Source organism: Panthera leo, chromosome F3, assembly GCF_018350215.1.
Source record: "Panthera leo isolate Ple1 chromosome F3, P.leo_Ple1_pat1.1, whole genome shotgun sequence".
In the NCBI taxonomy this organism is placed as follows: domain Eukaryota; kingdom Metazoa; phylum Chordata; class Mammalia; order Carnivora; family Felidae; genus Panthera; species Panthera leo.
This window is the reverse complement of record NC_056696.1, coordinates 2,968,283-2,983,730: the sequence shown is the minus strand read 5'-3', so window position 1 is coordinate 2,983,730 and position 15,448 is coordinate 2,968,283. Positions and strand designations below refer to the sequence as shown.

Genomic DNA, 15,448 nt, shown 5'->3' with positions numbered 1-15,448 from the left:
CAGATATCACCTAACAGAGCAGCTAACTGATCACGAGCACCTCATGGAAACAGTCTTCCCGCTCCCACCCCCTGCCCACGTTCCTGATATCCTGCCCCCCCCCCCCCCCCCGTCCCCGCCCAGTGCTTATCACCACTCGATGTATCTGTTCATCTCCCCTCCTTAGAATGTGAAGTGCATGACAGTGGGGCCTTTGGCTCTTCTGCGTTGCTGTTGAAGCCCCAGTGCCTGGAGCAGGGACCGGGGGTGCAGTCAGCACTCTGCGTATTCGCCGGGGGAGTGAATGCTCACTGCTCTTTCCAAAACCAACCAGATTCTCTTGGCAGCCAGGTGGATACGTGCCCTGTCCGCCAGCTGCTTCCCCGTCATGTTGTGCTGCGTGAGGCTTTTTAGCTAGACTTTATGGCCTTGCTCCCTCACTTCTCCCCCATGCTTCTACTTCCGCTGTCATTAAACCCGGCTGCTGCTTGGAGGCTGTTAAGGTGTCCTGTTACCCACCCGTTCTCCACATCGAGGCAAGAGAGTCGAGTGAGAGCAAGAGTGGCTTTGGTGTTGATGGCTCGTCTGTTTCTACAAGCCTCTCTCATCCTGCCTGCGGACGAAAAGTCAGCTGAAGTTCGGGATCTGAGCTGCGTGAGAACGTTTCGTAGCCAGAACTGCCGTACCTTATCCGTGGCTTTTCATTTCAAGTCTGTTGTCCATTCGTACGAATTGTGAATCATGGCTGCTTCTTTCTGTTAAACAACAAGGAGAATGACTCTGCCTTCTCTGATTTTTTACCTAGTTCATAGTCCTCTTTCTTACTTTATCCCCCGAGATCATCCTGTATTTGTTTTTGTGTTTTAGGAAATGCCCTAACGGATTGGCTCCTTAAAGATGTTTATACACATTTTGAACATGCCATTTAAAATTTTGTCTTTTCTCAGTGCAGGTAAATGACCAAACTTTTGAATAACTTAACTGCTGCCTGATTATAGACTATATTCCATCAAACATAAATGGATGTCACAGTAACTGAGATGAGAAGTAGCTGGTTCTAAAATAAAACAGACTTACGGGCACCTGGGTTGCTCAGTCGGTTAAGCGTCCGACTTCAGCTCAGGTCACGATCTCACGGTCTGTGAGTTCGAGCCCCGTGTCTAGCTCTGTGCTGACAGCTCAGAACCTGGAGCCTGCTTTGGATTCTGTGGCTCCCTCTCTCTCTGTCCCTCCCCCACTCATGCTCTGTCTCTCTCTCTCTCTCTCAAAAATAAATAAACATTAAAAAAATTTTTTTTAATCAGACTTAAAAATGAGGAATGATATGTAATAATTTGACTATGACTATAGTAACAGAAAAAAAGGTGTTCTCAACAGTTTTGTTTTTGTTTTTAAAGTTAAAAGAGGGAGTTTTTGGTCATCCGGAATTCTGTGAACAGTTTCTCTTCTGGAGCAGAGAAAGGGTTTTCCTGTTGATTTTTCAACATTGAGATAAAATTGATACTTAACATTGTGTTAGTTTCAGGAGTGCAACATCATGACTTGATACATGTGAAGTGATCATCTCAGGTGGATTAGTCAACATCCATCACCACCCGTGGTTACACTTTTTTCTCCTACCACCAGCACTTTTCAGATCTGCTTTCTTAGCAGCGTTCATGTTGCTGTGCTGTGCATCACATCTCCAGCGTTTATTTCCCTTATAGCCGGAAGTTAGTGCCTTTTTGATACTTCTGCCCATTTTGCCCACACCCCCAGCCCTCGCTTTTGGCAGCCACCAAACCGTTCTGTGTCTGTGAGTTCGGGTGTGACTTTTTGTTTGTTTTTAATTTTTTTAATGTTTATTTATTTTTGAGAGCGGGGAGGGGCAGAGAGAGAGGGAGACACAGAATCCGAAGCAGGCTCCAGGCTCCGAGCTGTCGGCACAGAGCCTGATGCGGGGCTCGAAATCACGAACCCAGAGATCGTGACCTGAACCGAAGTCAGACACTCAACTGAGCCACCCAGGTGCCCCTATTATTTTGCAAGTGACCTGGACTTCTTTGCAGTATACGTATCCAGTTCTGATACTTTTCAATGTAGCACGCTCCCTGCCTCATCAACATGTACTTCCCTGTGGTTTCTCTGCTTCCGCTCGCCCCCAGCGCCCGCAGGACAGCGACCAGAGCCTGGAGGCCGGCTGTTTAGAGGGGGGCTGAGGGTTCCCGGCGACAGAGCCCCTCGGACCTTTATTAACAACAGATTCTGGGTGTGTGAGGAGCCTCCGGGTTATTCAAATACACACGAAGGCGTGTTTTTGTCAGAGAGCCCTCCAGCTGTGTGCCAGCCCCTCTGGGCTGCTCTGACTCCAGCTGGGGAGTCCTGAAGGGTGCACACACCTGCATTCTAGACTCCCAGGGGACCCCCTGCCTGATTGACAGTCCCGCTGGATCCCTTTCACCTTCTCTTTTCTCCACTCCGCTGCCACTGCTGATCTTTGCTTCAGTAAATGGCCGTGTTCCTTTCTCTTTTCCTTCTCCAGCACCAGGACACTTCTGGGTGAGGATCCCAAATCCCTCTGTGCCGACGCTTCCCTGCCTTCCCTCCCCCAACTCTCACAACTTCCACAGGACTCCCGATAGCTCTCTCTAGCTTGTCCTTACTTTGCCTGAGTTCTGGCCTGCAGCTGGGATGGCCCGCTGGTTCTTTCTTGCTATTTTTTTAATGTGTTTATTTTCGAGAGAGAGGAGTGCAAACGGAGGAGGGACAGAGAGGGAGGGAGGGGGGAAGAGAGAGAATCCCAAGCAGGCTCTGAGCTGTCAGCGCAAAGCCCGCCGCGGGGCTCCATCCCAGGAACCGTGAGATCACGACCTGAGCTGAAATTGAGTCAGACGCTTACCCGACTGAGCCCCCCAGGTGCCCCAGCTCTGGTTACCTCTGATTGCACACCCCCCTGCCACTTCAGTCTCTACACCCCTAAAACCAGATGGGCCACTGTCACCCTGTAGCCAAGTTCTGTTTCTCTCATGTCGATTCTGAAATGACACTGATTTGTTTTCCTTGCAGGCTCTTCAGCAAAAGCCCTTGTCAGTTTAAAAGGTAAGATCATAGCGCGATCCTTCAGGTATGGCGTTAAGGTGGAAATTTAATTCGTTAAATTAATGGGGATACGATGTTTCTCTTTTCTTTCTAAATTAGGCTTCATTCTGACTTTTAAGTATTGGTTTTCACTGATGAAATTTTAAATTCATAGACTGTTATAGGAGAATTGGTCCTTGGTTGTTGGAAATTACTAAGAAATTTTTTCCCCTGGGGTGCCCGGCTGGCTCAGTCGGTAGAGCATGCGACTCTTGATCTCAGGGTTGTGAGTTTGAGTCCCACAGTGGGTGTAGAGATTACTTATGAATAATAAAATCTTAAAAAGACATAGAAAAATTTTCTCTAGAATTATTGATTAAATAACTTTTTTATAATTTGCAGGTAATCTCTACCCCCAATGTGGGGCCCAAACTTATGACCCCCAGATCAGGAATCACACACTCTACCGACTGAGCCAGCCAGGTGCCCCAAACCCCAAGAACTTTTTAACTAAACATTGCAGACATCATAGTAGAGTGAAAGCATTTTTTAATTAAGGCTTTTAAAAAATGCTTATTTATTTTTGAGAGAGAGAGAGAGCACAAGTGGGGTAGGGTCAGGGAGAGGGAGACAGAGAATCCAAAGCAGGCTCTGAGCTGTCAGCACAAAGCCTGACACGGGGCTCGAACCCACGAACTGTGAGATCATGACCCCAGCCAAAGTCGGATGCTCAACCCATTGAGCCACCCAGGCGCCCCTAGAGTGAAAGCATTTTATTGAACAACTGTGCTCAGCTGTATTTTTGCATGAGTTCATTTTTTAGGAATCTTGCCTTAAAAGTAATAATGTAAGTCTCTTGAAATAAAAGAATGATAGTACTTTTCTCGGAAGAAAAGTTGTACATGTTCCTTGGTCTTGCTCTTTCTTTCTGCACGTACACTGGCCACCCCTCTTACTGTAGTTTGTTTTGAGATTTTGCTTGAGCAGGATTCTGCTGGGTAAGTAAATCCTGAACGGGGCTACGCTCAGAGTACTTGTAGTACTTGTTCAGTACTTTTAGTTTTTAGAGCTACTGTGTTGTGTGTTGTGTCGGTGATTTTCCACATTAAGTCCCAGCTTGAGAATGCTTGTGTCTACGACTACCCTGATGTGTTTGCCTGACAGGGTCAGCCCCACTCTGCCTTTTTTGTGCTTCTTAAAATGTACACCTGAAAAAAGTATTCCGTTATTCTTTTCCTCCCAATATTAAAACCATTTTGCTTTCAAAAAGCACATGTACAAGTGATATATTTCTTACAGAAAATGGTTAGAAAATGCTGATGAGCACCTAGAAGGAAATAAAAATAACTGTCTTGTGTGTATTCATCCTAGTTTTCTGTGTCTTTATATAAACATATCCTTTTTATAAAAATTGAACTCGCTCTCTTTATTTTCATAATATCTCTAATCAGTTACCTGATCGGATTGTTTCCGGTTGCAGATAGCTCTGAAGACATTTCTTTGAATCAAGGAAAACAGAAACACCCACACGTTTTATTTTTGTATATCCAGGGTTTCACATATCGAAGCAGGAAACGTTTAGAAATATACTCTAAATTCAAAGTCAGAAGCTTTTTCCATTTTTCCACTGCCTGTTTTCAATCAGATTGTGCTTCTTATTCTTAGCAAATTAGAATGAAGGAATTACTAAAACACAAAGAAAGAAACCACACATATTTTAATAGGAGAATTTAATACTTTCAAGATTCAGTGCCTTGTCCAATTATGTAGCGCTTGACAAAAAAAAATACGAAAGAGATTTTTCATTTGTAATAAACCAAAATTACTATGCTCAGTATATTTTTTCATATTGGTAAATATTTCAGATATATTGCTGTTAATAAAAAGGCAATGTTTGTAGTATAAAATCCTTTGAACTTAAATCTTATTAGTAATAATTACTTATTACAGAGGGAAGCTTATCTAACACACGGAATGAAAAGTACAGCTCTTTACAAAAAACACCTGTTTGGAAAGGCAGGAACACGGGGTCTACTGTGGAAATGGTAAGGAATTAGCGTTTCTTACTCTTTAGAATATGATAGCTAAATTGTCTGTATTATTGTCATGTGCAGATTCTTACAGGACAGCAAGAGTTTCCCAAGGTTTTCCCCATCTCCAGGCATTTGAGTCTTTAAGTGTCATTGAGTAGTATACGATCATACTCCATCAGTAGCCTTTGATAATCTGGTCATCAGGCATTTGTTAAGCAATTGCAGTTTCTTTAGTAGGCAAGACGAAAAACAAACAAAAAACCACACACACCAACCTCTGATCACTCCAAATCATACTTTATTTAGAATACAGAAAATTTCACATGCTCCCTGCAAAAAGATATAGAAGTAAGTGGTAAGATCTCAAAATCTCACGTAGGTCAAGGGTAAGTACAGGTATGATAGAAGGGACTTCCTGCCAGGGCTATGGAGTGTTAAGACTCTCGGTGGGTTTAATTTCAAGGCCCGGCACCTCTAGCCTTGACTCTGTTGGATGCTGGCCATATGCTGTGAACCCTCTGTGCCTGCCTCCCTTCCAGCTGGGCGGGAGACCGTGTCCAGTGCTGGGACAAGGATTTGAAACAGGATGTGGGTACGATTGGGATATTACTTCTGTTGTCCTTCTCTGTTGCTGAGGCCTCCGAACCCAGGGTGGACTGTAAAATTGTTCGTATTACTGACCCTTAAGCGTATGATGTCTTTTGGGCACTTTAGCCAGTTAGTTCTGGTTCTGTGGTCTAGTTCGGTTCTCCGGGCAGTTATCAGATACCCGAGATAGGAATCTTGTGCTTTTGTTCACAAATGGAAATTCGGGTAACAGTTCTCGACAGAGGGTCTAGTATGTTATTACACGTTTCAGTTGAGTCTCTCGCGTGATCTAGTAACTTTGTCCAGCCCAGCCCTGTGCGGCGGACGCCGTATGATACACCCCCTGCTGTCAATCTGAGCACCGACACGACGAGGTCTGGAATTGTCAGAGCTTACTTTCCTCTTGCACGTTCAAGGCTTCTAAGGCCACTTGGGTTCCAATTTTACTCATCAGCTAGGTGTTTGAATTGTAAACAGATTGCATCAGTATGCACGTCACTGCTTTGTAAATCTAAGATCAGTCACGTCTGACTTTGAGCGCTTGGTATCGCCGACACTCCATCCTTCCAGCCTCAGCTGGATCACCCAGGTACAGGATTAGATTTTGGAAGAAAAATGAGAAGTGTTCGGTCTTTTTATTAAAGAAACAAATTTCTATCCTAGCCTTTCAGAAACTCAAAGCGAAGTCGACTCTTTTCTGACGAAGACGACAGACAAATAAATACCAGGTCCCCTAAAAGAAACCAGAGAGTGGCGATGGTCCCGCAGGTACGTGTGTCACAAGCATTTTGTTCACGGGAAGGGAGGCGAGCAAGTGCTCACGTGATCAGGTTTATTTTTATTATTCTGTTACGTCTCAAGTAACAAGTTCTTCTTCTTAAGTCAGCGCTCTAACTCGGCTCCTGTATTAGTGACCTAGAAAGGCCATTATTTTATTGGTGGACTTTTTCCCAGCGTAGAAAGCCAGACCTGTCTCACAAATGCACACTTGCAAGCATGGAGAGGAGAGTGGACTGAAAACAAGTAGGATTTGGTAATAGGGTGTCAGTGCGGAGTTTTGTAAGGAAACGAGAGGGGAGAAAACATTTTACTTAATGACTGGAAAGTGTGTTTTGTGTGTGTGTGTGTTTAAACATTTATTTTTGAGAGAGAGAGAGAGAATCCCAAGCAGGCTCCACGCTGTCAGCCCAGAGCCTGATGTGGGGCTCAATCTCACGAACCATGAGCTCATGACCTGAGCTGAAACCAAGAGTCAGGTGATGAACCGACTGAGCCACCCAGGCACCCCAAAAAGTTCAGTTTTTGAAGTATGATGTGCTATCCCGAATTGGATTCTGGGACAGGAAAAGGACATTAGTGGAAAAGTCTGTAGTTTAGTTAATACTGTTGTGCCACTACTAATGTCTTAGTTTTGACAAACCATGGTTATGGAAGGTGTTAACATTAGGGAGAGCTGGGTGAGGGGCATATCTTTGCAACTTTTCTGTAAATTTACAATTTTTCCAATCGTTAATTTTTACCTCTACCCGTTCCCTAGGTCTGCTTCCCTCAGTAACTAGTGACTGCTGTAATGAGTTTGATTATCCTTTTAGGTCTTTATAGGGCTTTTCTAAAACTTTAAAAAGGTGTTCACAGAAAATATGTGGTATTCTTTAATGTTTCTGGTTTTAAAATTCTATTTGTAGTATTATTTTCATGATAATATACACATCATTCTGTAATTTAGTTTTTCATTTAAAAGTCTGTTTTGGGGGTGCGTAGGTGATTCAGTCAGTAAAGCATCTGACATTGGCTCAGTTCATGCTCTCGTGGTTCGCGAGTTCAAGCCCCTGCATCGGCTTGCTGATGTCAGCACAGAGCCTGCTTTGGATCCTCTGACCCCCTCTCTCTTTGCCCCTCGCCGACTTGCGTGTGCTCCCTCTCTCTCTCTTTCTCTCTGAAAAATAAACAAACGTTTAAAAAAAAAAATCGGGGCACCTGGGTGGCTCAGTTGGTTAAGCATCTGACTTTGGCTCAGGTCGTGATCTCACCATCCCTGAGTTCAAGCCCCACATGGGGCTCTGTGCTGACAGCTCGGAGCCTGGAGCCTGCTTCAGATTCTGTGTCTCCCTCTCTCTGCCCCTCCCTTGCTCACGCTCTGTCTCTCTCTCTCTCTCTCTCTCTCTCTCTCTCTCTCAAAAATAAATAAAGATTAAAACAAAAATTTTTTTTAATTAAGTCTGTTTTTAAGATTTGGCCATGCTGATTGATTGAGGTAGATGATAGGTAGACTTCAGTGTTTTGTTTCTTTTTACCGTTATATGTTATTCAGCCTTATGATACCATAGTTTATACGTTCTCTGGCTTACGGGCGTTTAATTGGTTTCTAAGTTTTTACTAGTACAGATAATGGTGTTGTGAACACCCCAGGCATGCCTGTATAAACTTGCAGGTGTTTTTCTAGGACAGATGCCTGACATGTGAAACTGCCAGATCACAGGATGTGCACATTTAAACGTTTTGTTTTGTTTTATTTGTTTTTAATTTATCTCCAAGTTACTTAGCATCTAGTGCAATAATGATTTCAGGAGTAGATTCCAGTGATTCACCCCCCACGTATAACACCCCGTGCTCATGCCAGCAAGTGCCCTCCCTGATGCCCCTTCCCCGTTTAGCCCACCCCCCGGCCACAGCCCCTCCAGCAGCCCTCAGTTTGTTCTCCGTATTTAAGAGTCTCTTCTGTTTTGTCCCCCTCCGTTTTTATATTCCTTTTGCTTCCCTTCCCTTATGTTCATCCGTTTTGTCTCTTAAAGGCCTCATATGAGTGAAGTCATACGGTATCTGTCTTTCTCTGACTAATTTCACTTAGCATAACACCCTCCAGCCCCATCCCCGTGGTTGCAGCGGTTAAACATTGCACAGCAGTCCCACCTCGTTCTCAGAGGCCCCGTGCTGGCTGGTGTGCTCTCCCCACAGCCCGTCCCGGTGCCTGTGTCCCCAGCGCTTGCCGCTCCGCACGGAACCGAGCGTCTGATTTTTGCCGATCTGATAATAGCATCTTCCTGGTTTTCGTTGGCATTTCAGCTGTGAGTGACCTCGAGTACTTTTCACATAGGTTGAAAAATGATTTTTTGGGGCCTCCTGGGTGGCTCGGTTGGTTAAGCATCCAACTCTTGATCTCAGCTCAGGTCTTGATCCCAGGGTCACGAGTTCAAGCCCCGTGCGGAGCTTGGTGCTGGATGTGAAGCCTACTTTTAAAGATAAATAAATGAATAATCAAAGAAGAGAAGAGAAAAACGATTTCTTTCCCGTAAACTGTTTATGTCTTTTTTCCTATTTTCTGTTAGACTGTTGATCATTTTCTTATTCGTTCATAAGAATTTTTTATATGTTAAGAATATTAGCCGTTTGGCCTGTTTATATTGATTGTAATTTTTCTGTTTGTAGCTTGCTTTTTGACTCTGTTTCTGCATTTTTTACCATGCAGGACTGAAAAAAATTGAAGGGCAAATGCAACTCTTTCCTTTTAGCACTCCCTGGGTTTATACTTACTCGGAAAGATCTTCCTTCGTCTGACATTTATAGTTTTTGAGTTCACGTGTATTTAATTCATTTTTTTTTTAATGCTTCAATTTTCACTTCATCTGGGATTTATTTTGGAGTAAGGGATTAGGTGAGACTGCAACCTTGATTTTTCCCAGAGGACTACTTAGTGGTCCTGGTCTCGTTGACTGAGTGGTCCATCACGATTTAAAATGCTGCCTGCATCCGGCTCTTGACCGGCTCAGGTCATGATCTTGAGGTCGCGTGATCCAGCCCCCTGTCGGGCTCCTCGCCGGGTGTGTTGGGATTCTCTTTTCTTCCTCTGCCCCTTCCCTGCTCGCGCTCACTCTCAAAATAAATAAATATACGTTAAAAAATTAAAAAAAAATTAAGATGCTGCCTGCATCACAAGCTACGTTCCTCTATATATTTGGGATTATTTCTAGACTTTGCATCTCTTTCTGTCTAGTATGTCCCTGTATGTGCCAGTGTCAAATTGTTTAATATGCTTTTACATAGTGTTTTTGTATCTGGTAAGATATTATTATATATCCTTTTCTTAGGTTCTCAAAAGTATCCTTGCACGTTTTTTTTTTTTAAGTTTGCTTATTTTGCGAGAGAGAGAGAGAGAGGGAGAGCACGAGTGGGGGAGGGGCAGAGAGAGAGGGAGAGAGAATCCCAAGCAGGCACTGCACTGTCAGCATGGAGCCCGATGTGGGGCTCGAACTCACGAACCGGGAGACCATGACCGGAGCTGAAATCAAGAGTCAGATGCTTAACCAATCGAGCCACCCAGGTGCCCCTTCTTGCACAATTATTTTTCCATAGGAACTTTAGAATCACCCCGACTAGGAGAAAAATTTTGTTGGGATTTTTATTGGTTTCACACTAATATGAATTACTTTATGTCCTATGACGTGTTTGTAACACCGAGACCGTCCATCCGAGAACTGCCGGTTGGTTCCACTTATTCGGGCCGTGGTGGTCCTCTGTAGACTTTACAGACTTTTCCATGTTGATCTTATACATTTCTTCATGGTACTCCTAAGTATTTAATACTGTTGTGCTGGTCATTTTTGCTTTCATAAACAGGATATTTCCCCTGTTTTATTATCCAACTGATTCTCACTTATGCAGAGAAAAGTACTGATTTTTTTTTTTTTAAGATACTGATTTTTCAGAAATGTTTATTCAGAGAGAGAGAGCGAGTGAGCGCAAGCATGAGTGGGGGAGGGGCAGAGAGAGGAAGAGCGAGAATCCCAAGCAGGCTCCGCACTGTCAGCGCAGAGCCCGACACAGGGCTTGAATCCACGAACTGTGACATCATGACCTGAGCCAAGAGCGAGAGCCGGTTTTTTAACCTACTGAGTCACCCAGGCACCTCTTGTTTTGTTTTTCTGTTTATCTATTTTGAGAGAGAGCTGCAAGCGGGGGAGGGAGAGAGAGAGAGAATCCCAAACAGGCCCCGTGTTACCAGTGCCAAGCCCAGCGTAGGGCTCGATCCCACAAACTGTGAGATCATGACCTGAGCCAAAGTCAAGAGTTGGACGCTCAACCGACTGAGCCAGCCCCCCAGGCGCCCCTAGGATACTGATTTTTGCACGTCAACTTTGATTTCGCCCGCTTCGTTAGATTCTCTTACTGTTGTCAGTGACTACAGTTGGTTTTCTTGAGTTTGGTAGGACAGCCATATCACCTACAGATAATGATTTTTGTCTTCTCCTTTACAGTTTTTATTCCTCTTACTGGGTAATTCCATCAAAACAACGTTAAAAAATAGTGATAGTCAATACCTTGGTCTTATCTCCCATGTTAGTGACTGTGTTTTTAGTACTTTGACGTTGACTATGATGATGACTTTTGGGTTGGAATGAGGAGAAATAAGTTTTACAGGTTCAGAAGGTGTCCATCTATGTTTATTTTCTTGGTCAGTAGAGCTAAAGGTTTGTCCATTTTGTTGATCTGTTCAAAGAACTTTTGGTTTCATCATTTTGTCTCTTATTTTTCTATTTCATTTATTTCTGCTCTAATCTTTTTTTTCCTTGTTTTTTTTTAACTTGTTTTATTGTTTATTTTTTTAAATTTACATCCAAATTAGTTCGCATATCGTGCAACAATGGTATCAGGAGTAGATTCCTTAGTGCCCCTCCCCCATTTAGCCCACCTCCCCTCCCACAAAACCCTTCCCATAACCCTCGGTTTGTTCTCCATATTTAAGAATCGCTTCTGTTTTGTCCCCCTCCCTGTTTTTATATGATTTTTGTTTCCCTTCCCTATGTTCATCTGTTTTGCCTCTTAAATTCCTCATATGAGTGAAGTCATAGAATTTTTGTCTTTCTCTGACTAATTTCACTTAGCATAATACCCTCCAGTTCCACCCACATAGTTGCAAATGGGAAGATTTCATTCTTTTTGATTGCCGAGCAATACTCCATTGTATATATACACCACATCTTCTTTATCCATTCATCCATCGATGGACATTCGGGCTCTTTCCATACTTTGGCTCTTGTCGATAGCGCTGCTGTAAACATGGGGGTGCATGTGTCCCTTCGAAACAGCACACCTGTATCCCTTGGATAAATGCCTAGTGGTGCAATTGCTGGGTCGTAGGGTAGTTCTCTTTTTAGTTTTTTGAGGAACCTCCATACTGTTTTCCAGAGTGGCTGCACCAGCTTGCGTTCCCATAATCTTTTTTTTTAATCTTTTTTTCATGTTTATTTATTTTTGAGAGAGAGAGAGACAGAGTGTGAGCAGGGGAGGGGCATAGAAAGAGGGAGACACAGAATCTGAAGCAGGCTTCAGGCTGCGAGCTGTCTAGCACAGAGCCCGACGGGCTTGAACCCACAAACTGTGACATCATGACCTGAGCTAAAGTCAGACGTTTAACCGACCGAGGCACCCAGGCGCCCCTCTGTTCTAATCTTTATTATTTTTTTCTTTCTGCTTGCTTTGGGTTTTCTTTGCTCTTCTTTTTCTAACCTAAGGTGGAAGAATAGGTTATTATTATTATTTTTTTAGACCTTTCTTCTCTTCTAATATAGGCATTTATTCTATAAATTAACCCCGCAACCACTGCTTTAGCTGTATCACTTATTTAACTATTGGTACGTTGTGTATTTTCATTCTGTCTACTTCTACTGAGATTTTTTTTAGCGGATGTTGAATTTTATCAAATCTCTTTAGCACCAATAGGTGATCATATGATTTTTGTTGTTTTAATTCATTAATGATGGCAGACTGTGTTCATAGTTTTCTTATACTGGACCGTCCCCACATTCCACTTGATTGTGTTGTTCCATTCTTTTGATACCGTGATGTCGTATCTGGCAACTTTTTCTTTTTTTTACACTTTGAGAAAATTGAGATGTCATTGATGTATAACGTTATATAAGTTTCAGGCACACAACATAATGATTTGATATTTGTGTACATGGCAAAACGATTACCACAATAAGAATAGTTAACACATCTGTCGCTGTAGTTCCAAATTTTGTTTCTTGTGATGAGAACTTTTGTTTAAGTTTTATTTATTATTTTGAGAGGAGGAGAGTGCTTGTGTATGTGTGTGCATGGGAAGGGCAGGGGCGGAGAGAGAATCCCAAGCAGGCTCCGTGTTGTCAGCACAGAGCCTGATGTGAGGCTCGACCTCACGAACCAGGAGATCACGACCTGAGCCGAAATCAAGAGTCAGACGCTTAACCGACCGAGCCACCCGGGCGCCCCTCTTGTGATGAGAACTTTTAAAATCTCTTCTGTTAGAACCTTTCAATACTCAGGACACTATTTACTACAGTCACCACACTGTACGTACGTGCCCACGAGCACTGACTTCATAACTGGAAGTTTGTGTCTTTTGACCCCTCTCCCCGATTTCAGTCCCCCCCCCCGCCCCTCCCAGCAACCACCAGTCTTTCTGTATTTATGAGTTTGGTTTTTGGTTTTTTGTGGTTTTTTGGTCTGTTTTGTTTTTCAGGGAGTTTTTTTTAGATTTCACAGATGCGTGAGATCATACGGTGTTTGTCTTTCTCTGACTTACTTCACTGAGCATAATTCCCTCAAGGCCCGTACGTGTTATTGCAGGTGGCAAAGCTTCATTCTGTTTTTTATGCCCGAGTAATATTCCTCTGTGTGTGTGTGTGCACACGTGCATGTGAATGTGCATACCCACCACATCTTCATCCATTGGTGGACACTTAGGTAGCTTCCATGTTTTGGCTGTTATAAATAATACCACAGTGAGCATCGGTGCAAATATCTTTTCAAGGTAGCGTTTTCGTTTTCTTCAGATAAATACCCAGAAGTGGAATTACTGAATGAGGTTCTATTTTTTTTTAATTTTTTTAATGTTTATTTATTTTTGAGAGAGAGAGAGAGAGAGAGAGACAGAACACAACTGGATGAGGGGCAGAGAGAGAGAGGGAGACACAGAATCTGAAGCAGGCTCCAGGCTCTGAGCTGTCAGCACAAAGCCCGACGCGGGGCTCGAACGCACGAACCGTGAGATGATGACCTGAGCCGAAGTTGGACACTCAACCGACTGAGCCCCCCAGGCACCCCAAGGTTGTTCTACTTTCAAATTTTTTGAGGAACCTCCGTGTTTCCCATAGTGGCCGCACCAGTTCGCATTCCCACCCACAGTGCAAGAGCGTTCCTTTCTCTTCACATCCTCGCCAACACCTGTTGTTTCTTGTCTTTTTTATAATATTGGCCACTTTGATAGATGGGAGGTGATGCCCCTTTGTGGATTTGCCTTTCCCTGACAATGACTCCTGTTGACCTTTTTGTGTACCTGTTGGCCATCTGTATGTCTCTGGGAAAATGTCTCTTCATATCGTCTGCTCATTTTTTAATTGGATTGGTTTTTTTGCCGTTGAGTTGCATGAACTTTTTATATATTTTGGATATTGACCCTTGATCAGATACACAATTTGCAAATATTTGCACCCATTCTGCAGGCTGCCTTTTAAACGTTTTGTTGATGGTTTCCTTTGCTGTAAGGAAGCTTTTTAGTCTGATGTGGTCCCACTTAATTTTTGCTTTTGCTGTCTTTGCTTTTGGTATTAAATTAAAAAAAAAAAACCTCACCAAGACCAAGCTCTAGGAGCTTACTGCTTACATGTTTTCCTAGGAATTTTATGGTTTCAAATCTTACATTCAAGTCTTTAATCTGTTTTGAGTTTATTTTTGTGTGGGGTGTAAGAAAGACAGTGGTCCAGATTCATTCTTTGACATGTGGCTGTCTCGTTTTCCCAACACCGTTTGTTGAAGAGACTGTCCTTTCCGCATTGTACATTCTTGCCTCCTTTGTTGTAAATTAATTGGCCATATGTGCACGCGTTTATTTCTGGGCTCTCTATTCTGTTTTATTGATCTACGTGTTTTTATGCCAGTATGATACTGTTTTGATTACTGTAACTCATAGTATAGTGTGAAATTAGGGAATGTGATGTCTCCAGCTTTGTTTTTGTTCTTCCTTCTCAAGATTGCTTTGGCTACTCTGGATCTTTTGTGATTCCATAACATTTTCAGATTGTTATACTTCTGGGGAAAATGCCATTGGAGTTTTCATAGGGATTGCATTGAATTTTAGATTGCTTTAGATACAATGGACATCTTTTTTAAGTTTATTTATCTTGGAGAGAGAACGAGTCAGGGAGGGGTGGAGAGCGAGAATCCCAAGCAGGCTCCTCGCTGACAGCATGGTGCCCGATGCAGGGCTTGATCCCATGAACCGTGAGGTCATGACCTGAGCCGAAACCAAGAGTCGACACATAAATTGACTGAGCCACCCAGGTGCCCCCATAGTATGGACGTTTCAACAAATATGAATTCTCCCAGTCCATGAGCACGGAAGGTCTTTCCAAGCATTTTTAACATTCTTGCAAATGAGTGATATTTTTTGAGATTTCCTTTTATTATACTTTGGCAGATTTTATTGTTACGCTGTCTACATAAAAATAGTTGGGAAGCTCTTTCTTCCTTGAGTTGAAGCATTTTGATAGCACTGGTGCTGTGGTTTGATCGAGATTCACCGGTGAACCTTCCGGGCCTAGTGCTGTGTGCTTGCATTTTCTCTCTGTGTCACACTTCTCTTCTTCCTGTATGTAGTGCAGTGCTAACATGATGGGGACGATCACGTCACCTTCCTTATCAGAATAGGTTAAGAAACTGGAGGTTTTACCTTTGTAAGAAATAATCAGAGTGCTTATTTTATTAAGTAATAACAGAAAATGTTGTTGTTGAACCTTTTCGAGTACTTAACCATA

The 15,448-nt window shown here is 43.1% G+C and overlaps 1 protein-coding gene across 10 annotated transcripts in view; it reads left to right on the top strand.

The window, feature by feature from the left end:
- The window catches only part of LIN9 (lin-9 DREAM MuvB core complex component), a 60,965-nt gene that overhangs the window by 4,188 nt on the left and 41,329 nt on the right, over positions 1 to 15,448 (top strand). For 4 of the 10 annotated variants that reach the window (XM_042925016.1, XM_042925024.1, XM_042925018.1 and 1 more), the window contains exons 2-4: positions 3,025 to 3,057; positions 4,987 to 5,081; positions 6,321 to 6,425. In XM_042925016.1, coding sequence (XP_042780950.1) covers positions 3,025 to 3,057; positions 4,987 to 5,081; positions 6,321 to 6,425 — 233 coding nt within the window. Of the gene's footprint in view, positions 1 to 737; positions 932 to 1,411; positions 1,549 to 2,492; positions 2,518 to 3,024; positions 3,058 to 4,986; positions 5,082 to 6,320; positions 6,426 to 15,448 lie in introns of those variants that run through there. The other 6 variants (XM_042925017.1, XM_042925019.1, XM_042925025.1 and 3 more) reach the window with 6 other exon arrangements.